The 26,117-nt window shown below is 36.7% G+C and overlaps 1 protein-coding gene across 2 annotated transcripts; it reads left to right on the top strand.

Annotated features, from left to right (window-relative positions):
* The first annotated feature begins 3,127 nt into the window (after positions 1–3,127).
* fhl1a (four and a half LIM domains 1a) lies at positions 3,128–24,348 on the top strand. 2 transcript variants are annotated; one of them, XM_059345779.1, is made up of 6 exons: positions 3,128–3,242; positions 17,102–17,286; positions 18,850–19,027; positions 20,651–20,820; positions 21,657–21,843; positions 23,576–24,347. In XM_059345779.1, exons 2-6 carry the CDS (start codon positions 17,119–17,121, stop codon positions 23,728–23,730), a joined length of 858 nt encoding a protein of 285 aa, XP_059201762.1. In that variant the 5' UTR covers positions 3,128–3,242; positions 17,102–17,118; the 3' UTR covers positions 23,731–24,347. The 2 variants fall into 2 exon arrangements, with proteins under 2 accessions (XP_059201762.1, XP_059201763.1); XM_059345780.1 differs by lacking the exon at positions 3,128–3,242 and having other exon boundaries at positions 17,106–17,286; positions 23,576–24,348.
* The last annotated feature ends 1,769 nt before the right edge of the window (positions 24,349–26,117 follow it).

Genomic DNA, 26,117 nt, shown 5'->3' with positions numbered 1-26,117 from the left:
GCAGTGTACTGCGCTGCCTTTTTTCCGCCTCAAATGTTTTCTGAGACACGTTTTAATTGAATGTTTAGCCGTCATTTCAGCAAATTTTGACCAGGCATTTTTTTTTTTCTCCTTGAAAAGACCAAGCACCGCATGCACTAACTTGCATGTATCCCTGATCGCTACGTCACACGCTTTGTTGCTCTTATTAGCGCCCGTAGAACGCATCTTGCAATTTAACCCTTTATCAGGCAAAGAACCATATTTGGTAACTTGAGCGGACATTTATAACAGGTCTCCTCGCTCTCTGTGAGCTCAAAGAACCACATGGATTTCTACATCACTGACCAATCAGTAAATCATACAAGATACAAGCTTTCCTTTATTGTTATTGTATTAAAAAAGTATACAACTAAATCTACGTGTGACGTATACGTTCTCATATATAAGGTGCTTTAAAAAAGACATTCAGACATTATGCATATGTAATAAGTAGTCTAAAAAAATAATAAATTGTTTAAAGGTAAAAGATAAAGTGGTGATGGATGCAAATGATGTTTTATTGTCTATTTAGGGTTGCTGTGGGAAAGAGAATATAATAAATATAATAATAATAATGCCTCAATGGACCTCGATTTGCAATATAAGAATTAAACATTTTGCAAAAAGTCTTGTTATATCCTCCAATAACACTTCAGGGTTGACATTTTCAATTTCCAGGAGAGGCCTATAAAGGGTTAAAAATAAACTGAGAGGTTCCAGACTAATATGCACTTGTGAATTAGTCTAAACGTGTCAGGCTAACTTGTTGTAGGTTAAGATTACAATTGCAAAGATCTCTTTGTTCTCTTTAGCGACACCTATGGTGATGAGCAGTAACTGCACTTTGACTTGTTTACTTGAAGTTTCATGGTCTGAAGTCATCGTTCTTTTCTTTGTTCTGTTATTGTAATTTCTGTTTTGACCCTGGATGTTTCAGACCTTCTCTAGTGTGTGACGTTAGAGCTAAATGACTCATCTCATTCTGTATTTGTTGAATGAATAAATTAAAAAGCTTTCATTCTCAGCACATAAAATATGCACTTTGCTCTAATAACTACATCTTGTTCTCCCAAATGTATCAAGCCCTCACCAAGCTTACAGATAATCATGAACTGATCCACCATATAATGTCAATTATTAAAAATATTATTACCCCTTAAACATATTGACATGGCACATTTCTATCATCCAGCCTCAATAAAGGGTCAGAGTTGTGTCAATATGAAAGCCGCACCCTGCACAGCCAAGACTGATGGCATTTTATTCTCCCAGGCCCGATTTGTGCCAGATATCAGGTAACATGTTCCTAATATGGGCACAACTCCCTCCAGTCTGCTCAAGAATGTCTGTATAGTAGAGTAACAGTGCTGGGAGGAAATAGCAGTTTTAAGAGCCACTTAGCTTCAGCTCGGCTAGATAAAGAATGTCTCTCAGCAGAACTGTTGCCTAGAAACCTGATTTCCACACAGTTGTTTATGTTTTTTAATAGTGACAGATATCTTGATGATAATCATACTTGAGACAGATGTATATTAAATTGTATAATTGCTTCTCATCAAGCAAAAGACCTTACTTGTTTTAAGAAAAAAGTACACTTTTCTACTTATGTTGTACTCATCCAGTAAATACTGCATGGATTCTTGTTTATTTAGTTAAATTCCACCTTTCATAAAATGATATAACCTGTGAAATAATGATATCTTCTTAAATTTTGCAAATGCACACAGTAAAACATCTCCATCCACATGTTTATGACAGCCGGAGCTGCACAGACCAAACATGTGGCTCTCGAAGGTAAAAACAGTCTTAATTATGTTTGTTGATCACAGCAACAGGGCAAATATGTCTTCACAGTATGAATTAAAAAGCTTGAGCTTTAGTAGAGGAAGAAGACATATTTATTATTGTCCTGATCACACTGTAAACAATTGTCTTGTAAATTATGTTAATTTTACAGTTCCCTTACTGTTTTTTACTTTACAGTATGTTACTTTGATAAATCCACACACTGAATTACAGTACAATCCTGTATCTCCTTGATTTGACAGTAAAATACTGATACTGTAAACATCATCTAACAAATAAAACATTTCAGTTCAACTTACCCTGTGATTTGCTCAAGAAATGCAGGATTAAAATGGATGTTCCAAGAAAGGAAAGACCAAAGTTGGCTGAATGTCTCCTCTATATAATAATAATAATATATATATAATATAATATCTATAATACAGTAGCTTTCCGTATTTCCTCAGCCTCACCGCTGTTGATTCTACCATAACTCCCAGAATGCAATGCTATTTATGGTATATTACAGTATTTTATGGGAAACTACCTACAAATATTGCCCAGAATGCATTGTTTTCTACAGTATAATACCTTTTTAATGGAAAAAAAAGTATGTTATTGTCACAATTTGGCTGTTTTCTTACAGCAATTTGTTACAGTGCACCTTTAAACAGAACAGACTTGACCTTAAAGCCCTCTCTTAATATCTTCATCTTGATTGTGCAAACAAAAGCATCCTCACTCTCACCTTGTTTATCTCTGTTCATTCTCAGTGACACCACAGATGTGAAAGCTGGCATCTGTGTTGTGTAAGAGGAACACCTTTTGGGCATGTCATCATCCATTTATAATTGCAGTGGATTAACTTTGAGGGTTGCGTTTACATGCTGCATGTATTTACTTTGAGGTTAAGAATGAGTCATCTTGATGTAATTCCTCTATTCATTACCAAAGAAGGAGACGAGTGAGCACAATACAGAAACTGTGTCAGCTGAACAAGTCAGTGCATCTTGTGCAAACAGCAGAAATTATAAAATATAGTAAGGATGGTGCATAGAATGAATGGAGGTTATTGCAGTGCATAGCCTGCCTTTAACACAGAAAGGCCAGTGTTGTGTCTCAGTGCTCGCTGATGCATTAAAGGTATGACTATTTTCTTCATGATCCCATTTTCTTCGTGTGCAGGCCAATGAGAACTTTACAAAGAGAGCTTGTAAATTCCTGGTTGAGGTCATTGTTTATGAGAGCTTACAGAGGTTTGGCTCATGTCCTCAAGTGTTTTTTTTCTCAGCTCCCTCTGTCTTTTAAAGCAGCGTTGCCTCCGCAGACTTCACCTCTCGGCCAAACCCACCGGACAAACACACACACACACACACACGCACACACACACTGCAGCTGGTGACCGAAAGACACGCTCATCTGTTCGCTTTGGAAAGGTGAGTACACAATCACAGCTGCGATTCACTCAGATTATCAGGCAGCTGCTGCTCAGATCACTTTAGATTATGTGTTATGATAAGAAGTTTATCATCAGGCGGAGATTTGGTCCATTTAAGAGCAGTTACTTTAAATGTGTAATTGCTGCGTTTACATTATCGGATGGAGGTTTGCGACATAATCGAAGTCAGTTACATTCTCACTTACAAACAAAGAGTCCTGACTGGAAAATGCGTAAATGTGCGACTATTTTCTTGTAGTGCGCTTCTCTGTATTATTGGGCACGGCGCTGCTGCTCTGCGCAACAGGTGATGCGCTTTGTTTGGCACTGCGCTTATTTAGGACGTATATTTCCGCATATATCTCTCATTTTCCGTAATGTAGCCTATGTTCATGTTATTTTGGAGAAAAGTATATTTTTAAGGTTTTAATTCCAGGACCAAACCCTGTATGTCTGTGTCAGGGAGTCCTATTTCCTTTAAGAGGAAATCGATATTGCAACTGTAGCGGAAAGTTGATGAGGTTAAGTACCTCTAAGTACAGAGGAGGCTATTTTCATTTGATGCTACTGCATGATACTACACTTTACATTTCATATAGAAATATTATACTTTTAATTCTATTTACGGCCGTAAAATACTACTTTTCATATCAAGAATCTAAAAAAAGAAAACTAGGACTATTAAGTATATCTAAGCAGTTAGATTAGCAACTAACCCACGAAACTACAACATTATAATAATAACATAACATAATCCTATTATCAAGTTAATGCATTAATACTTTGGTAAGGCTTTATATTAAGGTTAATTAACAAGTAATAAGGCCCTTGTAAGTCCTTACAAGATGCTTATTAACATTATTGTGTGTTTATAAGCTTATATAAGTGTTAATAATGGCATTACAAACACCCATGACCCACCCATTATGTCTTTGCCATGCCTTTATTAATCTTATTTGGTTTGCTTATTGATATTAAAATATACTTTATTGCTCATCTACTATAAGTTAACTATAAGTTAACTATGCTTTTTGCAACTACCGGATCTAAAGCGAGAACAATGCCTTATTACTTGTTAATTATTGGTTATTAAGGACCTTATTATAAAGCGTTACCAATAATTTTGATCCAATTATAAAGATGTATTAAACATTTTAGGGGTGTTGGGATAACCATGATAGCCTATTTAGTAAAATTATGAAAAGGAAAATGTTTGTTAATAATACACGATGCCAATAATCCAGCACCTCTCACTTCATTTTTGTTTCTTTCTGTTCTTGCTTTGTTATGTTGTTATGGTTACAGACTCTTGTCAACCCATGATAAACAAAGTTAAAGATGATATCATTGTTAGTTTATTATTATTTTCAAATGTCCTATAGAAATGATACTAATATCGTTATCATTATCTTTTTGGCCATGATAATCCTGTATTGAAAATCTGATGAAATGTGTGACTTTTACTTGTAATTAAATATTTTTATAGCATGGTAGTGCTACTGTTACTTTAATAATGGTTAATGATCTGAATACTTTCTCCATCCCTGACCTTTATGAAGACATTGTAACTAATAATGTTTCCTGTAATGGCAGCTGTACCTAATATTTTGACACCGCTTCCTGCATCACACTCTAATGAATTTATTTAACACGTAAAATGTAATGCACTGCAGCTCAAACAGGAGCTAATAGAAGCATCAGATTTACAGCTACTTGCAGATCAAACAGTGTGATATGGTGTTATTGTTACTGCTGGCATCTGTATAATGATCAGCAGAGCCCAGAGGAACTCTGTGTAGCCTGAAACTGTTAAAACATACATCAGCCTACCGTCTCCTCCCTTTCTGGTTTGTGCATCTGCTGCCAAACCAAATGCATGATGTCATTTAAGGACCTGGAGATTACGGTCCTTTCTCTGGAACACTGGACCTCCTTGTGGCTGAAGTATGACTTCACCACCCTTCAAAAGCCATAAAAACTTTGTATTTCACCCTGTTAACCTACTTTTAACTTGAGAAGACTGCAATTTACAAATCACTTTTAAGACTATCTGATGTATCTTAATGTTTGATGAAAAATCAGCACAAAGAGCAATGTACAAATCCAGCAGCGCAGTTACAGATTATTCATTCATAACGCCTGGTATTTTGTGTATAATTTATATGATTCTCCTGTGAAGCTGCTTAATGTCGGTGCCTGTGAGGTCTCCTCTCCGTCAGACCAGCAGCGGGACATTTGCCACACGAACATGACTGAAAGCTTTGGTGCCTGCAGTTTATTCAGGCAGAGACACGCAGTTACATCAAGTCTTTTATTCTTGCAAATGGAGCAGAGAGAGAGAGAGAGGAAGGGAGGGAGGGTGTGAGTATAGATGACCGAGTTGATGAAACACATGAAACAGCTCTCTCACCAGCCCTACTCCTAAATAGGCAATGCTGCTTGTTTGTCTCTGTGGGCTGAGCGAGCTGAGTGGAGGCAATCAGTCTCTTGTGGATGTCGGACTGCTCGTCTTGCACTGCTGTCCTCACCCTTTATCCCCATTTAGAAGGAGAGAAAAGTCAGAGTTTTGTATAAAAGAGCAGGAAAGTCAGAAATAAATGATGAGAGAGTCACAAAAAGAGAGAATGAAAGAGAGTGAGAGGTTGGGTGCCTCATGTAAGATCTTTATAAGAGAATAATAAGAGTGCTCAGATCCTTTAATTAAAGGGATAGTTCGGATTTCTTGGGGTTAGGTATGGGTACTAATCCATAGTCAGTGTATCACCTACAGTAGTTTGGAGAAGCAGTCGGAGTACCGAAAGTGAAGCTAAGCAATGTTCTGCTGTGGAAGGGGGCAGCAAAACGAATATGTTAGCCACCTAAACAAATCATTAACCCTTTATCAGGCAAAGAACTATATTTGGTAACTTCAGGTAATATCTCGAGAAAAAAGTTGCAAATTTACTAGATTAAAGTGGCAAATCTACAAGAAAAAAAGTCGCAGATTTAAGAGATTTAAAGTGGCAAATCTGCGCAAAAAAACTTGCAGATTTACGAGCAAAAAAGTGGGGAAAAAGCAACTTTTTTCTCCCAGATTCACCACTTTAAATCTCATAAATCTACGCATTTTTTCTCGTAGATTTGCCACTTTAATCTCGTGAACTTTTTTCTCAAAATATTATTTACGTATGGTTTTTTTCACACATTCTGGCAGTATGTAATATCCTCCATTATTCTCTAGGGTTGAAATTTGGAATTTGCAAGTATTTCAATGAGTGCCCTGTTAAGGGTTAACAGTTAAACTGATATTTTATTTACCCCACTTTACTGTGACATGAGAAAGCCGTGTTTATTTATATGTATGGGTAACTGAAGCCACTTTGTGTATGTGCTCGTCAAAGCCACCAGACTCCTTTGACAAAAACTGTCATTTTACCTCACAGAACACTGAAGGCAGCTGGTCTACCAAAGCCTCCGTCGTTTCTGAGTTTTTTGTGTTATTATGTGACTTTTGTGTTTGTATAAAGGGTTAGTTTGAATTTGCCAAAGTTACACAATAAAAAAACATTAACTAATGGGGGCAGCAGCAGACCAGCAACTCTTGTCTTCTGTGATGTTCAATTACTGTTTTTGTCAATGGAGTCTGGTGGCCTTGACAAGAGCATATAATGGCTGCAGTTCCCCCCTATAAACTCAAACAGGGCTGTCTGAAGGCATGGTAAATTGGTGAATATTTTCTAAATATATTGTACACTTTTTTAGTCGGTCCATTCTCCTTCTCTAAATCATAAAAAATGCGATGGTGAGTAAGGGACTTTTTTTTTAGCATTTGTGATGTAGATATGCGTAGCACTCCAAATCAAGGCTCTGTAAAATGAAGGACACTGCATTAATATTCAACGTGGCACAGCATTTAATCACAGACAGAAAAGCTACAGTTTATTTTTCTTGCCGTTGAAAGTAAAGTAAGATTTATTTCTAAAAAAAAAAGCCTCAGTGGGAGGATAAAGATCAATCTTTCTGTGTTTTGACCATTTTCATGTACAAGCTGAAAATGTAACTGCAGTGATGCAACAACCTGATGTGTCTCAGAAGTTGACATGAACTATGCATGAAGAATTTATGTTTTATGATGTTTCATGGGTATCCTTACTGACATATTGAGTCCACAGTCAAACACACATTTAGATCACTTGGAAACATTTCTCCACACACCAGCAAGAGGGACTGACTTCTTCTTCTGTGTTTAGAGGCGCGAGTCATGTGAGACCGATGAGAGCTGAAGTGCTCGCTGGCCCACAGTGAAGGCTTTATCTCAAAGTGTGTGTGTGTGTGTGTGTGTGTATCCGTTGGACGGGAGTGTTACTGTGTTGATAGAGTTCCCCTCGTGGCCTTTCATCCACACGTATTTGACCTCGATGTGTCTGGGTCTTGCAGCCACGCCCTGATTCCTTCAGCCGCTCGCTGACCTTTTGTTCGTGCTGTAACACAGCTGTGAGTGTGGACAAATGAGAGCGTGATCCTGTCCCGTTGTCTTGTCCGTGTGTTTGTGTTTGTGTGTGCATGGTGAGTCACTGTTCCCCTGACAGTGATAGTCTGTCACGGCTCTGTCTGCCTGCTAACCAGATTTGGAGGGTGACTGAGACACATGGGTGTCCTGGGCCAGAGGTCATGTTGAGAGACGAGCTCTCTGACATATTGATTTGGTTTTTGTTGCTGTTGGTAACGGTGAAGAGAGTTTGTATGGGCGTTTGTTCCCATCGCACTGAGTGATTTGCTCTCATTTGTTCAGGAAGTACAGGTCAGATTTCCTGTTTCTTTGTGACCACAAGTGTAAGTGTACCACTTAAAGAGGTGATGGGCTTGTAGCCAAGAGGCAACACCTAGCAAAGAATTCATGACATGCATTTTAATCTCACGATAGCATGCATGTGAGTGAGCATAATATAGTCTGTTTCAGTTAGTGGATGTATTTTTTCCGACATATTAAATTAGACTAACCAGTTTAATACAGGGCCAAAAAAAAAAAAAAAGAATTGAAGTCTTTGTAATTAAACATGCATGCATAATTCATCCATAAAATGTTGTCTGGTGTTCATCAAAGTCACTGTTGTAGACAAATATACTCTATGCAAATTAACACAGTTAGTACATAATGTCAATATTAAATATCCAAATACGAAATTGTAGGTGAACCCTGTCACAAATAACCCCTAAAAAGTTGCTGCAAGTCACATTTCCCAACAAGGAGTTGAACATGTATTACGTGGTTAGCTGTTATGTGCAACATGCATGCTAAAGTGCATTAAATAGAGCGAAGATACACAAAAACCTGCTATTGTTTTCATGTTTTCAGGTAGTTTCTCCATTATTGTGACTTTGAAGACTTGCAAAAATTAAAGAAATCAAAGGAGTTTACTCAGTGTTTCTTGGCACTGCCTTTAACCAGGATAAACTTATTTGGAAAGTTTGAATATTTATAGTTTTTTTTATTGTTGTTCCAGATGATGAGCAGTTATTTTGACTCCATTACAAGCGGAGGCTTTGGGGGTGGCAGGTGGGGAGCAGCATGCTGCATTCCAGCTCTATTGTCTGTCAGGACAACAGTCACCAGGTGGAGTTAACACCATCACAAAAAGAGACGGTGATCATGAAGCAGACTGTGTGAAACCAGATGTACTTTATATTAGTGCTGTCAGGGAATCAAAACAGGAAGAAAATGGATAAACAAACATGTCCTGCAGCTTAAAAACACTCATTTAGCAGCTTGTATTTAAACAAAAGTCTGACAAACATGGAATAAACATTAAAAGTGAAAAATGTATTTTCCATCAATGAGGTTTTTGTGTTTAAAAGCAGTAAATGCTCGACTAAGACGGACTGATTTAGCTGTTTCTGATATCAGAGGAAACAAATAACGCCAACGACAAACTTTTATATGTAACATTCATGATATTTATAATTATATTTATAACATTAATATGTGTTAGTCACATCTCCTCAAATAACACCTGATATTTGACAAGTGATGGCAAAATATATTTCCATGTTATATACAAATGTCATGCTTGATAACTTCTCATAGAGCCTTTATATGTGCAGTTTATATAAGATAAAAGCATTAAGTGTCCATCAGACTGTAAACTATGTTGTTAGCCAATTTGTTTTGCTTGTAATAGTATTTGTTTTAGTTTGCTGTACAGCATTTGTTGTTCATAAATGATAAATACTGCGTTTTTACACAATCATCCTGCACATTCAACAACTTTCAGAAACCCCCTTTGTTCAGATGATGCTAATTATGCTTTCATTGGCTCCAGAAGTATTTTGCTAAATCAGAGTAATTATGATAGTTTCTAAAACTCTTAAGCACTTTATTCTGCATTATGCAAGGTTTATTTATTTGTTAAATGCTGCTGCACAATAATAGGGTACATCATTATAAGAAGTTCATGCATTTTTTCCCATAATTATCCTCCTCGTTATTCTTTGTGTTCATCATCATCATCGTCGTCTTTATTCCATTTGAGCATTTTGCCCCACCTCCCACAGTCAAAATCCAATGTCATCATTCAACACTACTAAAGAAGGAACCAGAGAGAAAGGCATCATGACAAGACTGAAAGATGTGACTGGAGAGGAGATATTTAGGAAAGTCTAACTGTAGATAAACAGAAGAGGAGGAGGAACAGAGTTTCCGTTGTGCAGGGGAGGTTATTGAAGACCGGTAGTCACGGCGCCTTCCTGCTCAATAATTAGTCTTTGTGGGTTTAGAATAATTAGGTGACAGATTAAAAAAGGACAAACAGAATGGTGTGCTTCATGATAATAATCCAAATCAAATCTGTAATTACAACCAGATGCCCTTTATACAACAAGCACACAAACACAAACACAAGACGACTGCATTGATTTGTTTTGTGCCTGACATATGAAGAAGTTTATTTAATAAAGTGAAGAAATTAGTTTTAAAATGAAAGTATTATGGCTCCTAGCTGAGGCCTGAGTCTAACTCATTTATCTCCTGTCTCTAGAGGCTCTCAGTCTCCTCTCGTTCCCATTATGATCGTATTTTTCTGTATTTAAGCTGACTCTAAAGGCCCAAACTAATCAGAGTAAAGTGCCATCTGTGGAGCATTTGCTCCGCTGCAGAACAGATGATGATGATGCTGATGATGGGTTTGATCATGATAGCTGGTTGGCAGTAATGTAATGATGATATTTAACAGAATTTAAAGCAGCTATAATCAGAATTTATATAATAACAATGGATGAATGGGTGGATGGCTTAAATCAGGGGTGTCAAACTCAAATACACAATGGGCCAAAATTTAAAACTTGAATAAAATCACGGGCCAACATTGAACAAATAAACCTTTTAATATATACCAAACATGTTTTGCTTTAACATTAAATATGGAACCAGCAACGCTTATATACATACAATATATAACTAAATAGTGCAGACATGCAAAATCAAATTTCAAATAAAAAACACATCAATGTCATTAATTTTTAAATAATAATATAATAATTTGGTATTGCCTCGCGGACCAAATAAAATTACACTGCGGGCCAAATTTGGCCCGCGGGCCAGAGTTTGACACCCCTGGCTTAATTGAATACATATAATGTCAAAGGTGTTGCTGTTCATGATGAATCCACAAGGGGGCTTTTCAAACAGCCACTCAGCCACTGAGGGAGCTGTTAGCCTGGAGCTAAACAAGCTTTCACACTGGCACAATCCTGGAAAATCAGCTAACCTGGACTTTATATATTATATATATATTTATTATATACAGTCTATGACTTTAGCCTCGGTCCAGCTCCAGAGCAGGTTTAGCCCTGATTTTGCTCGGTCAACCTGGGATTATTTCTCACACACACACTTTGTTAATCCAGGATTAATTATAAACCCAGAGCTATACGATACACACTGCACCTCTATGAGCCCTGGTTTAAATATACACCGTCAAGTGTGACTCATGTTTAGAATTATACTGTTTCGCACAACTTTTAGCCTCCTGTTTAGGCGATACACTGTAAAAAAAGATAAACAATAGCTACTCAATAAAATTGAGGCAACAGATTGCAGGCAATATTAGAACCTGGTCTCACAGGAATCCGTGAAATAGCCACGGATTCGCTTAACTCAAAATCCGTGGAATAGCCACGGGATATGACTGTCATTAACTTGCATTATAGAGAAATCCGTGTCAGTTTCACGGAAATTTGAGTGATTCCGTGGCTATTCCACAGATTTTGAGTTAAGCAATCCGTGGCTATTTCACGGATTCCTGTGAGACCATGTTGCAATATTATTAATTAAATCTAACTACGTTACAAGTTGAGTTAATAACAACCTAACAGGAAGTGCCTGTCAATTAAAAATGGACTAATTCTATTGTCTTGAATTCATTCAAAATTCTCTTGATTTAGAATTACATACACATAAAGATTGTATTTAATGTGATCAAAATAAGTAGATTCTATCTCAAACATTTTTATATTAAAGTTACTTAAACAACTGCCTCAAAATCAAGGACGCATTTATATTTAATACATTTTATCAAATATATTACGTAAAATAAAATGACTGCAGAATAATTTGTTACAGTGTATGCAAGGGATGATTCTGCAAAGTTGAAGCTAATTCTGCTCCAGAAAAGGCCCACAAACCCTCGGCTAAAATCAGGGTCAGCCCACGATATGTGTGCCTCATTATATCCTAACTGAACACCATGTGAGTAAGTTTTAGTGTCAAAATCAGCTTGATTGCTGTCAAGTCAAGTCAAGTCAAAGTTTATTTATAGAGCACATTTAAAAACAACCTCAGTTGACCAAAGTGCTGTACAGTTATTAAAATAGAATAAATCATACACAACTGGGTATAAATAAAAACAATAAAAAGAATAAAATACTAAAAAGAGTAAAACAATAAAATAAAATAGAATAAAATAGTAATAAAAACTCAATCCAAAACAGAGTTAGAGATACAAAAGACAAATAAAAGGGTGTTTTCTTTTGAAATGTCCTAACTATCCCTGAGCAACCCAGCTCTCCGTTTGAGATTAACTTTTGTCGGATTCGATGTGTCTATTTATTCCTATTATTCGCATTGAAAGGGCTGCAATGGACGAGTAACTCAAAAACCTGAAATTAATCTATTAGATACCTCCTTATTTTATTGCAAGAAACTAAATAATCCGTCAGCTTGCTGGAGGGAGACGACATGGACCTGAACAACCTAGCATGAAAAGTACATTTTCAGTACCAGATTTTAGTTTTTGGGTCAACCCGAAATATGTGTTGGCATTTTGTTTCTGCTGCCCCAAAGTGGCCAATAATTCTGTTATTGCTGGTTTAATTACATGCATTAAATACCTGGACTTTTTTAGTAGGAATCTTCCAAATGAAGCAGCTTTCTAAAATTAATATTTAACTGCAATATATGATAATGACTTTGGAACAGGGTTGATTTTAACGTTCAGCAGCTATAGCTGCTGTCACTCTAAATTTGATAAAATAGTGATGGATGAGCACATTTTTCCACAGTTAGAGCATTCGTTTTTGAGAGACAAGCGTATTCTTGATATCTTTTTGCTCTTTTATCAGGAATGCACTGGGTGTTTCCTGCAGCTTTAAAAGAAATATTCTGTCTTGGAATAAGAATCACGAAAAGAAAGATAACGGTGAGAATAAAAATCATCACTAACAGTCATTTTTTCTTCCCACATCGTAAAATATTCTGCTCTGACTCACTTCACAGTTAAGTCTGAACATACCACATTATCTTCTGGGAAATGTGATGTACAGTATGTATTTACACAGACACACGAACACTTAGACATGAAGATAGAAGAAGAGATACTTACATAACCCTCCACCACACTTTGTCTCTCCTCGGCTCAGTCAATAACATCATCTCCTGCTGTGACTCATCCTTTGAGTTAGGATGTTAAGTGATCCAGCACGTCATCTGTACATGTCCTGATCGCTCTAACAAAACATTTTATACAGAGGCAGTGGGAGTATCTGTTGTCTCTCATGGCCATCACTCAAAACTTTTTTTTTTTTTTACCTTCTGATGTTACAGCAGTGGATTCCAATCTCTATCACCTAATCTATCCCTCCATACTCTCTCTCATCCGCTCTATTCTCTAATCCATAGCCTAAAAAGGAGTGGAGGTTAGGGTTAGGGTTGGATTTGGACGTGGGGTTGGGGTTTGTTTGGGTCACAGAGGGGTATAAACAACCCCCCATAACGTTATAAGGTCTATGGTCTCCTGGTTTGACCCTCTGTGGATGCTACCGTCTCCTCCTGTCTCTGTATTGTCCTTCTTTCCTCCTTCTTTTGTGCCACCTCACTGGAATCATGACTTTCTACAAACACTCAGGTAAAAAAAAAATGATGCTAAATTAAAAAGTTGTTCAATGTGTGTAATTAGGTGCACAATAGTAAAACTGTTTGCTGGCATTTTTCCATAATATGTATTTGTTTGAATTTGTAAAGCATTTTTAACATGATGATGCTGTCCTGTGACATTGACTTTTTATGAGAAAAACAACTCTATTTCCAGCTTTGTGACAATGCATTTTTTTTTTTTTAAATCCAATGCATTTTAAATTATTAATTTAGCTTGAGAAGGAGAATACATTTCTTTACTGACAAAGGAACACTTAATCTTTCAGTTCATCTATTCAACAACTACAAAAAAATCAACACGTTTTCAGTATTTTATTACTGTCCTTGTACAATACAGTATAGCACAATGAACCTCTTAACACTATAAATATAAACTCAAAGGTCAGCTCAGGCTTTTAGAGATTTTATGTTTATGTGCTTTGTTGATGTGTAACATGTTCAAACCAGCTTTCACCAACAAAATTAACATATATAATGCTTGACAGGGGTGAAATTAAAATAATAATGCCGTTAAGTATTGTAATGTTATGTTTATGGGATACTGGATTGATCCTCCAAAAACAGTAAAGATTTCTAATTAATGATTTGTAGCAGAAATAATGCTATGATTTTGGATGCAACAGGCACCATAACTGCATAAAAAAGCAATGTTTTTTCAAACTTAGATTTTATGCATACGGTGGTCTGCTCTTCGGTTTTTGTAAAATTAGATTTAAAAAATAGCAATATATTACCTGGTTTACAGTATTCCAACGAAGGCCGCCCAATATATCGATATTATATTAATATTTTGATATGAAAAGATATCATCTTGGATTCTGGAAATCATAACATGATGTAATTTTCTGAACTTATCAGGCTGTTCTAGCTGTTCAATTATTTATCAGTTTGAGCCTTAGATATCTTGTCTTTGTAATGTTTTTTTCATTTTATTTTAATGTAGGTTGCCCAGGATTTGCAAATCATTGCATTCTGTTTTTATTGATTTTTTTCCCAGACTCCCAATCTTTTTTCGATGGGAGATATAATTGCAGAAGAGTCTCAAAGTCCATTAAAGCCCTTTTCGTTCATGGAGTGAATGATTGAATTGATCTTTCTGTAGTCAGATGGATGTCAAATGAACGCAGTATTTAGTATCATGAGATAGTAGAAAGCTTGTAGTAGAAATCTGTTATGTGGACCTCTCCAATTTTCATTTTATTAATGCATGTTGGACAATGGCTAATGAACATGCAGTAAGCGGTTAAGGGTTTGCATTGTACTTTATTCTATTTGTTTTGCAGTCATTTTTGTTCTCCACGATAGCCGGATATGCTTTTTATAAAATTGCCTTATTTTTAGGAGGCCTACTTTCATGAGAGAACTTAGAGTTTTGAGAGTATAGCTGTTGATTTGGCTTATATCCAGTCTGCCTTTGATCATCTCCCACCTCTCTGACTCACCTCTCAAACTAAGCTCACATTGACCTTTCCTGCTCCCCGATGGGACCACAGTGGTTTACTTCACTCCCCTCCACAGCTGAGGGTCCGCACATACCATGCCTTCTTGACAGGGGGCAGCTGTCACACTGTCTGTGATAAAAGATTAAAGTTACTGGACCAGTGTCAACTGGGGCCACAATAGCTGCATAGTCCCAGTAGTCATCACTCTGCAAGCGTCTCCATTTGTCCCTGCTGGAAGGTCAAAGTGCTTAAAATAGAGAGGACATGTCTAAAATAGACCTTTTAGCTGGCTGGGCTCAGAAGTGAGACCCGTTCATTGTGTGTGTGATTTGACAGTGTTGGAGTGGGTGGGTTTTTCCTGCTTTGGTTCCATGAAATGCCGCATGGAGGTGAGCGTAGGCGGATTGGGGCGTGTGAGGGCTCAGTCCCGACTTTATCCCCGGAGCACAGCTGCAGATAGATATTCCTCTCCAATCTATCTCTCCACACACACCGGGGGCACATACCATGCTCCAGGAGGCTGTTTACCACATCCCACTTAAATAGCCGCAGTCCCCTTTCATAAATATTTTCCTTGTTCCTATGGTTACCAGGACAAAAATGCCATTCCACCCATTGTTTCCTCCGTTTGTACTTACAGGATTAAAACGATATATAAATCACTTTCACTAAAGTTCACACACAGCTCAGCTGCTCTCCCTGACATCCTGTGAGAGAGAGAAGCTTTAAAGTTATGCAGATAAAGCATCTACACACTCCAACTACACACAGTTGTTCCAGGAAACGACTCAGTCTACTCCCAGAGGACGCTGCCTGTGATGGGAACGCAGGAATGTTGATGACTGGAGAGTAAACCTGGTGTTTACGCTAACAGCCAATAAAATGACCTGACCAAAAATGCAGACAAAAGAGAGTGTGGGCTGGGCTCATAGGGGCGTCTTTAGAGCGCGTCAGACCGTCTAAAAATATGATCTAAGCTTTCCAGGGAGAGCTTGATAAAAAAGTCTACAGGCCAGAAAGCAAGCAGACATCTGTGGGCTGCTTTCTTACCGTCACTCACACTTCTCTCATCAGTTTGGTATGCTGCTGTGAGAGCTGCATCCCACTGTGTCTTACCACTGTTAGAGGGAAAACACATAAAACCCATTTTATCTGATTTCTGCAAAGATTTGTTTTTGCATTTTGAAGTACAGAGCAGGTGCTAGGGGTTTACCCCAATCTGAATATTTTATTTTGAACAAATAATCTCATGGAAACAGTTTTTATATCCTAGAAACATATATCTATACTAGTTTTATTCTGGGGGGAAAAAACATCATTGACAGAACTGTGCATCAGTAATTATGTTTTTTGAGATTATAGGTATACAAAATCGGATATAACCCACATTCACTCTCTGTCCTTTATACGAACACAGATACAGGGACAGATCATTTTGCTGGTTAAATGAAAACAGATACAGATAATGACTTCACTGTACACCGCTAGCAGTAGATCATGCAGGATTTTATAAATGAGTTGGCTCCTGGAGGGATAGAGAACCAGAGGGGAACTCCTGGGAAATCAGAACATTTTATCATAAATAAATACAGCTTGGAAAGATGGCTTGGAAAACATTGTTCACAATTTTCTGGCTCTTGTGAAGTGCCCAAAGACAGGTGGTATTACATGAAAGTGGCACTGAGCAAGACCTGAAATAACCCCTGGTACTCCCATGTCCCTGGTACAGAGGTCAGATTTACAGAGACCACCTTGAGCATAATTCTGCTGCTAACCAAACCCGCCATTAAATGCTGGTTATTGTACCTAATTTATTTTGGGGGTTTTTCTTGTAATCAATTCTACAGTGTTGTAAGTGCTGTATAAATGAATGTATTCATCGAGTTGTATTGTTCAGAGTCATGAGGCTTTTAAAAAAATAAAGGCAACACTGTCCCCATCTGGTGTCTAAAGGAAACAGCCGGGGAGGACAGAAGCTGTGTGAGTCTAACATTGTCTTGGTATTTCCAGGAGGTCCCAGGAGTTATATGAGCTCCACCATGACTGACCGCTTCGACTGCTACTACTGCCGGGACAACCTGCACGGGAAGAAGTATGTGAAGAAGGACGAGAAGCATGTGTGCACCAAGTGCTTCGATAAGCTCTGCGCCAACACCTGCGCAGAGTGCAAACGCCCCATCGGGGCTGACGCCAAGGTGAGCACGCACTGAGTGACTGAAGCATCAAAACAAAATAAGGAGCACAGAAGCCACTGTTCTGTTCTCTCATATGACCTTTATTCACCATTCAAAATCTGTTTAAAACAAATGTCACATAATATATAGTACCAGAGAAAAGTTTGGACACACCTTTTCGTTCAATGGTTTTTCTTTATTTTTTAAATTATTTTCTAGCTTGGCTAACGCCAGACTATGTCACAAATGATGATAGTCTGGCCACCAGCAATTCATTTCTCCATAGAGGAGGCGTGGTTTACGATCCTCCAGAGCCGTTTATTGGGCGCTACGAATGTCTATCAAAAGCGTCTTTACGTAGCTCTTAGCCAATCGTATCAGTTATACCAGATGACGTATGTAGAGCGACAGAAATTGATGTTTACATAGCCAGACTAGCCCATTTCTACTTTGAGACTGAAATGCTCAATTCTGCTTCTGCAACGTTTTTCTGCAGCATGTTCTGACTCTGGCTGCTCACAGTCTACCGGCAGTGTGTGTGTGTGTGTGTGTGTGTGTGTGTGTCTGTGAGAGAGTGTTGCTTGCTGCTTTGCTTCTTCAGTTCGTGCTTTCTGCAAGATTATTTATTTTTACGCCTTATTAAAGTTTAAATTGGTTGAACAAACCATGAAAAGAGAATTAAAGCCAAGAGTTAATTTCTTGATGATTGATTGATTGATTATTCTTAATGTGTTTGAGACCATCAACGCAAAAGGTGGCTACTTTTAAGAAAAACATATTCTGGTTTGTTTCACAGTTTTTTGTTTACTACATAATTCCATATGTGTTCCACCATAGTTTTGATGTCTTTAATATTAATCTACCGTGTAGAAAATAAAGACCATTGAATAAGAAGGTGTGTCCAAACTTTTGACTGGTACTGTACATTAACATGCAAATACATAAAGTAAACTGTAATTAAATTAAACAGAAAAAGGATGTTTTTGGCTTAATACAAGTGAGGATGTTTGTGTTCATCCAGCAGTCACAGGCAGTTGAATGTGTCATTACATCTAAATACTTTATGTCACATTTCCACCATCTAAATGATAAATGGACCTGCACTATCGCGCTTTTATAGTCGCTTTGCGACCACTCAAATCGCTTTACACTACAGACTGCGCTCATTCACCCTTTCACATACACATTCATACTGGTGGCAGAGGCTACCCTAAATGGTGCCACCTGCCACCATGAACACACCGATGAACGCAGCATCGGGAGCAATTTGGGGTTCAGTATCTTGCTCAAGGATACTTCGACATGTAGGCTGCCGTGGTTGGGGATTGAACCACCAACCCTTCGGTTGGGGGGCAACCACTCTACCAACTGAGCCACAGCCGCCCCATCTAACTCCTTGATGGTTCACCAGTTCACTTCACATCAACTTTACCGCCTCCCACATGTTCTTGTGCTCTGTCCTGGCCCTGGGCCTCAGTCCACATGATGAGCAAACAATCTCCATTTTAATGAGGTCTGTGTGAGGACTCAGTGAGAGGACACCTCTGCTCCGCTCACCTCCAGCTTCCACTCTGTGTGTTTCAGGAGCTGCACCATAAGAACCGTTACTGGCATGAGGACTGTTTCCGTTGTGCCAAGTGCTACAAGCCACTGGCCACCGAGCCGTTCAACGCCCGGGATGATGGCAAAATCATGTGTGGCAAGTGTGGCTCCAGGGAGGACGGCAACCGTTGCCAGGGCTGCTACAAGGTGGTCCTGCCAGGTGTGTTTGCTGTTACAGAAGTGGTTCTAAATGTGCAAAATTAGAAATGTTTTGCTTGTTTTACTTCTGCTTTTGCGTTTTTTCATCTGTGGTTTTCTTACTGGTTTTGAAGTAAGTGGGGCTCAGCTGGAAAACTGCCATGTGTGTCATTTAGGATTTAGCAGCATTTGAATCAAACTTGGCTGATATCTGAGGGCTTTTTTTATTGCACGTTGCCAAACACTCTCAGTTAAATCTGATCCAAACACTCGCACAGTCCTGATGAAGCCGATTAATGCATTTTCAAGTAGGATTTTCTTAATAAATAACAAATTTTCATTTATTCTAAACTTTTACCTAGATTGTTGCTTATTTTGTCACTAATTTTTATGATACAGGGGAATAAGTAGAATCTGTAACCATTTTAAGGGCTTTGAAGAAGGAAGTTCAGGCTTATAAAATCTGTGATCTTTATTCATGCCTCTCTTTGATATTGTTTTTCTATTTAAAGCACTGTGTAATTGAATCAAGTGCTGCATGAATAATAATTATTATTATTTTTCCGTTACCTTCCTAGAATAGACAGCTTCCTCATTTGTGCTTCTCAGTATTCATTCATTTTCCAACAAGCACTCAACACTAACTTATACTGTGCCTGAAAACTTCAGGCACCATGAAAACACACAGAACTCAAACACACAGAACTTTATTTCAATAAAGCAGAGATACCGACATTAATTTTTCTATTTGATGGTTAGGTGCAATAGTAAAAACACAGAGATTTACCTTGATGGTTTAATATTTCATGTATAAACATCATACATATTCAATGAAGAAATGGGACAAGCTGATACAACATAGGCCTATGCTAATATCAGAGAGTTTAAAACTGAAAGATTAAAAAAAAAAAATCATGATACTTCATACAAGGAAACAAGCAAACAAAACTATCTTGTAAGAAACTACATTCCATACACTGCAAAAAAGCCATCTTGTATTTTTTTTTTGCCTAAAACAGTGATTTAAGTTGGTAAAACTTGGAAATATAAATTACTGACATTTATGGCAATAATGTAAGTTAGCACAACAAAGGAAGCCAGTTGTCTGCTCAAAAACAAGTTTGTGAGTTGTTGTTATATCTTTAAGTTGGGGTTCACAACAAGGGACAATAGTTCTGATAACTCTTATTTCTTTGTTGTGAAATGTGGGAAATCGGTGAAATTCATTAGCGAAAGCTAGCGGCTAACTGATGCTAGCGGCGCTGCTTGTTACTTCTACAAGAGTAGCCATTAGCGTATCAATGCTAACTCAAAATTGTGGTTGCAACATCAGCTGACATTTCATAGCGGCGTTACAATCCTGCCACTTCAGCACATTGCAGAAGTTAGCAGAAGTAAGGATTAAAAGTTATTACAATGTAAAATTCTAAGTTAGTAAAACTTACAGTTGAGTTGACAAAAATCTGAATTCAGAGTTGAGCAAACTCAAAAACAAAACTTAAAATATTTAGTTTAATTGTCCAACTTAAAATTTTATCGAAGTTTATTGCCTTGACATTTTGAGTTCACCTAACTTTTCTTTTTTTTGCAGACAGTGTACACTTTCAGCCTAAATGGTTGGTTTCATTTTGTGTTTGTGTTTTAGGATCTCAGAACGTGGAGTATAAGAACAAGGTGTGGCACGAGGAATGCTTCAAGTGCTTTGAATGCAGCCAGCCGATCCGCACGCAGAGCTTCCTGACCAAAGGTGATGACATCTACTGCGCTCCCTGCCACGACAAGAAGTTCGCCAAGAAGTGCTTCCACTGCAAGCAGGTACAAACAAAATACATTCTGTAATATGACATTTAAATGACATTTTTAGGACATACTATATTATGACATTTCTTATTGCAAACTATACAATTACTTAAAAAAAAAACCTATACTATCACATTTTTATGATGTTTTCTTATGACATATTATATACTGTCACATTTTTGAAGTCACACTATACTATGAACTCTTAAAATGAATTTTAAAAACAAATATACTATACTACAAAATATACTATAACATTATATATTTTAAAACATATTATACTGTAATAAAAAAACATTTATTTATTTATTTAATTTTTCTTATATTATGCTGTGACTTTCTTTTTGAAGAATTGTATGACTTTTTTTTTTAAAGAAATACATGCTATCATATTTTGACATATTCTACTTTGAGTTTTTTAATTGATTTTAATTGTTTTCTTTTAAGTCGTTAAGTATACTACATACACACACAAAGTGCGACGTTTGGGCCAATGGTGGCACTCGAAAAAATGTATATTTTCTCGAAAAATAGTATATATATATATATACTATACACCATATACCACATACTATACACCATATACCAGATACCATAATGTTCCATTAACTACTATTGTTTTTGAACTCAAATACTATATAATGTAATGCATCTGTTTCATGTCACATTCTGGGGCTGCCCAAAATGTTTTCGAGTGCCACCATTGGCCCAAACGTCGCACTTTGATAAACTGTGACCTACAGTATGCTGTTCTGTCTAAATAAAAATAAAACTGTGGTGTAGACGGTTGCCCTTCAGCAGAATGAATGATGTTTGAGATTCTGACCAGAGTGTTCCTCTGTCTCTCTAAGCCCATCACCTCTGGAGGGATCAGCTACCAGGACCATCCCTGGCACTCCGAGTGTTTCGTGTGCGAGACCTGCCGTAAGCCTCTGGCAGCAGCTCGCTTCACTTCCCATGAGAACCATGTTTACTGCGTGGACTGCTTCAAGACCGATGTGGCCAAGAAGTGCCACGGCTGCAAGAACCCAATTACAGGTCAGGAAAACATGAACACATGCTGTTGTTGCTAGGATAATTGTGTAGTTTCCTTTACTACAATTTAACAAATAGGAGCATTGAGTTTCTAATAATAAACGGTAACGCTTTATAATAAGGTCCTTAATAACGATTAATTGACAAGTAATAAGGCATTGTTCTCACTTTAGTTGCAAAAAGCATAGTTAACTTATAGTTAACTTATAATAGATGAGCAATAAAGTATATTTTAATATCAATAAGCAAACAAAATAAGATTAATAAAGGCATGGCAAAGACATAATGGGTGGGTTATGGGTGTTTGTAATAAGCATCTTGTAAGGACTTACAAGGGCCTTATTACTTGTTAATTAATGGTTATAACAAGGACCTTAATATAAAGCGTTACCTAAACTACAAATACATTTGTTTAAATCTTGAATTTTATCTCTATAATCACTACATAATTACATAAATATTTTATCGGACATTGGGATATTACAGGCATGCAAAATTAAGTGTTACTGATTTTTTTTTCTCTCACTCCTTTTTTCCTGCTCCTCTTAACTTTTTTCCATATTAGATTTAACCTTTAACCTTACTTTTTATATTCTGCCAGCCACCATACTAGTTGTTCTGAATTGTTCCAGGACAGTAAAGTGGAATTAAAAACTTTCTTATTTAACCCTCTGAACCTCAAAAAGCTGTCATTTACATTTTACTGTCTGTGGCCTTGAATTTTCCTGCAATATATAAGTCCTGCACGTCTGTGGAATCAGCACACGCATGGCTAGAAGTAGGAACAACAACAAAAAAGTTGTTTTTGCAAATTGTCACAATAATAATGACATTTCTCTGATAAATTATTTTTTTAATAATAGGAATGAAATTAAATTTTTATATGCAACAATTATCTGCTTACAACTTCTCCTGTCCTGTCCTCTCTGCTCTGTGTAAACACCCCGCAGTTCTGTCCAATTTCAGTAAATATTTATCACAACCGTTCGGCTCAGCAGAATCAATCATGGCTTCACAGTTGCAATGAGAAGTGTAGAATTTAATGTTTATAACATAATCTATTTATTCCAAACAGTTTATTTTTTGGTAACATTTGTTAAATGAGACAGAATAAAGGCATTTTGACTGAAATATCACAATTTTAAGCTTGGTTTTGGTTACTTTTTCTAACAGAAAAGTTCATAACCAATGATTCATTTATGGACTTCCGGAAAGTTTGAATTCCGACGATAATGCATGTTTTCACAATTTCTACGATATGTCTACGATAAACGGTAAAAAAAATTTTTTTTAGCAATTCTTTAAAAAAAACATTCTTTGGGGTTCAGAGGACTAAAGATGCCAAACATACCTGAAAAGTAATTTCAGACTCAAGAACTCAATTTTGTCATAATTTTTTTTTTGTTATTAAACTTTTTATTTGAAGAAAAACAAAACAGCACATACATGTTGCTCTACATCTTGTAAACATGTCAAGTCTTTTTATCAAAACATAAAAAGAAAGAAATTGTTTTAAAAAAATAAAAGAAATTAAAAAGAAAAAAAAAATATATAAATAAAATCAAAAATCAAAATCACATCCTTGCAAAAGCAATTTTGTCATAATTTAAACCCAATCTGTGCTCAATATGAGGACAAATGCGAGAAATATTCTAAAGAAGAAATCTATGTTTTGCTTCTGTGATCTTTCCTGCACTGCTGACAGACATATGTCACTTACTCTCTGTCTCCACAGGGTTCGGCCATGGCACCAATGTGGTGAACTATGAGGGATACTCCTGGCACGAGTATTGCTTCAACTGCAAGAAGTGCTGCCTCTCACTGGCCAACAAGCGCTTCGTCATCAACGGAGATCACATCTACTGCCCCGACTGTGCTAAGAAGCTGTGAACTGCTCAGTCAGCTGTGCAGGGGGTCGCAGCTTAAAGTGGAATTGCACCAAAAACTGACTTTTTGACTGCTAATTGGTCAAAGAACAAGTAAAATTGGCTCTAAAAATAACATTGTGTCTGAATTATCATAAAAACTGTCAATTTTGGTGCAACTCCTCTTTGAGGCTGACATACTATGGAGTTTATTTCAACTAAATATGCACTAAGCTTGAGTATTTTATTTACATATTCATTATGCAACTTGTTTCAGTGTTGTATACTAACATGACAACAGAATTTCTTCGGTGGGATTGTGACGTTCTGTAGTCTAATCTAATCCACATTCTGTTCAGCTTTATGAGACAAAAGCCTTTTCAGTGCCTTACTGGAATCTTTCAGAGAGAATAATATGCTTTTTACATGCTGCTAATACATACAATACCAGCTTTGAGTAATAATCTTTTACTTTCAAGTCCGAATAGATCAAGAAAATTCTCAAAAATGTTAAGAGTGAATTTACAAATAGGTCTTTGAGATTGATGCTGAAATATAGACTGCTCATGTATTCAAGACTTTATGCGTGAACACAGATGTAAAACAAGAATAAAAGGAGAAAGTGGTGTTGATGTGTCCTATTTCTTAACAACAGCAAAAACATGACAAAGGAGCATTTTGCACTTCATTTGTTTTAACAGGATGTATAATCTCAGTACATTTTAGATATATTTATAGTTAGGTACTTAGTTCTGGTATTAAGTTACTTTAGTGTTTAGTTACTTTAATAAAACACACTAGGAAAGGGTAAAATCTCTAAGAAGAAAACACACACTGCACTGTGTAGTGACCTGTCAATCATAAGGTTGGCCATCTATTTGACTCTGAATGGGGGCCAATATTCAAAAACTGACCACCATGCTGTATTGGAGATAACTTGAAATTAGCAGTTGAGACAATTAACCCTTTATCAGGCAAAGAACTATATTTGGTAACTTCAGGTAATATTTCGAGAAAAAAGTTGCAAATTTACTAGATTAAAGTGGCAAATCTACAAGAAAAAAAGTGGCAGATTTACAAGAAAAAAGTGGGAAAAAACAACTTTTTTCTCCCAGATTCACCGCTTTAAATCTCATAAATCTGCACATTTTTTTCTCGTAGATTTGCCACTTTAACCTCGTAAACTTTTTTCTCAAAATATTATTTTCGTATGGTTTCTTTACACATTCTGGCAGTATGTAATATCCTCCAATATTCTCTAGGGTTGAAATTTGGAATTTGCAAGTATTTCAATGAGTGCCCTATTAAGGGTTAAAGTGGTGAATCTGGGAGAAAAAAGTAGTTTTTTTCCACTTTTTTCTCGTAAATCTGCGACTTTTTTCTCGCAGATTTGCCACTTTAAATCTCTTAAATCTGCGACTTTTTTTCTTGTAGATTTGCCACTTTAATCTAGTAAATTTGCAACTTTTTTCTCGAAATATTACCTGAAATTACCGAATATAGTTCTTTGCCTGATGAATGCTTGCTTGCGTATTAAATCAAGTGATTAACATGCTATTAGTGTTTTAGGCATTTTTGGACAAACCTCAGGATGATCAGTTTTTTTTACATTTTTCCAACATGTTATAAGTATGCCACTTTTTTGGGGTCCAGTTTTTGGACATTATGTAATATGGTGTTTTTATGATATTTTTGGACATACTATCTTATAATCATGATCAGTGTGCTATTATAAAGCAGTTTTAGGCATTTTAGGACAAACTACAGGCTGAACTGTTTTTTAAAACTTTTTTTGTCATACGGTAATATACTTAAGTTTTTCAGCATTCTATAATATGGTGGGGGTTTGTATATTTTGCCATATTATATTATTATGTAATGTACTATACGAAAGCGTTTTTATCATAGACTGTATAAAATAGGTTTTTATGCATATTTGGACAAGTCACATTACGACAGTTAAAAAAACAAACATTTTCAACATACTATAGTATAGTATGAGATACAATTTTTTTTACAATATGGGCAACTATATTATGACATTTTGAGTGAATTCAAATGTAAAACAAGAATAAAAGGAGGAAGTGATTTGACATCTCTTATTTCTAAACAGCAGGAAATGAAAAACGTGACAAGAGTAATTTTGCAAGACTTTATTTGTTTTAACAGGTTTGTATCATCTCAGTACACTTTAGATATATTTACAGTACAAATCTTACTTGTGGACAGGGCGTTGTTAGGTTTGTAAATCTTCCAGAGAAATATTCATATTCACAAAGTCGCCCTGGTTGGGTAGACTGATTGTCGAGGCCGAGGTAAGGACAAGCTTTCTTAGTTAACTGTGATACAATAAAAATACTAAATCTCAATCTAAGGCACCGTTCTATCCTATTGTTACAGACATTGTTGAGG

This window comes from Centropristis striata, chromosome 12, assembly GCF_030273125.1.
Source record: "Centropristis striata isolate RG_2023a ecotype Rhode Island chromosome 12, C.striata_1.0, whole genome shotgun sequence".
NCBI lineage: Eukaryota > Metazoa > Chordata > Actinopteri > Perciformes > Serranidae > Centropristis > Centropristis striata.
The sequence above is the reverse complement of the archived record's forward strand: the minus strand, read 5'-3'. Positions and strand labels throughout refer to the sequence as shown.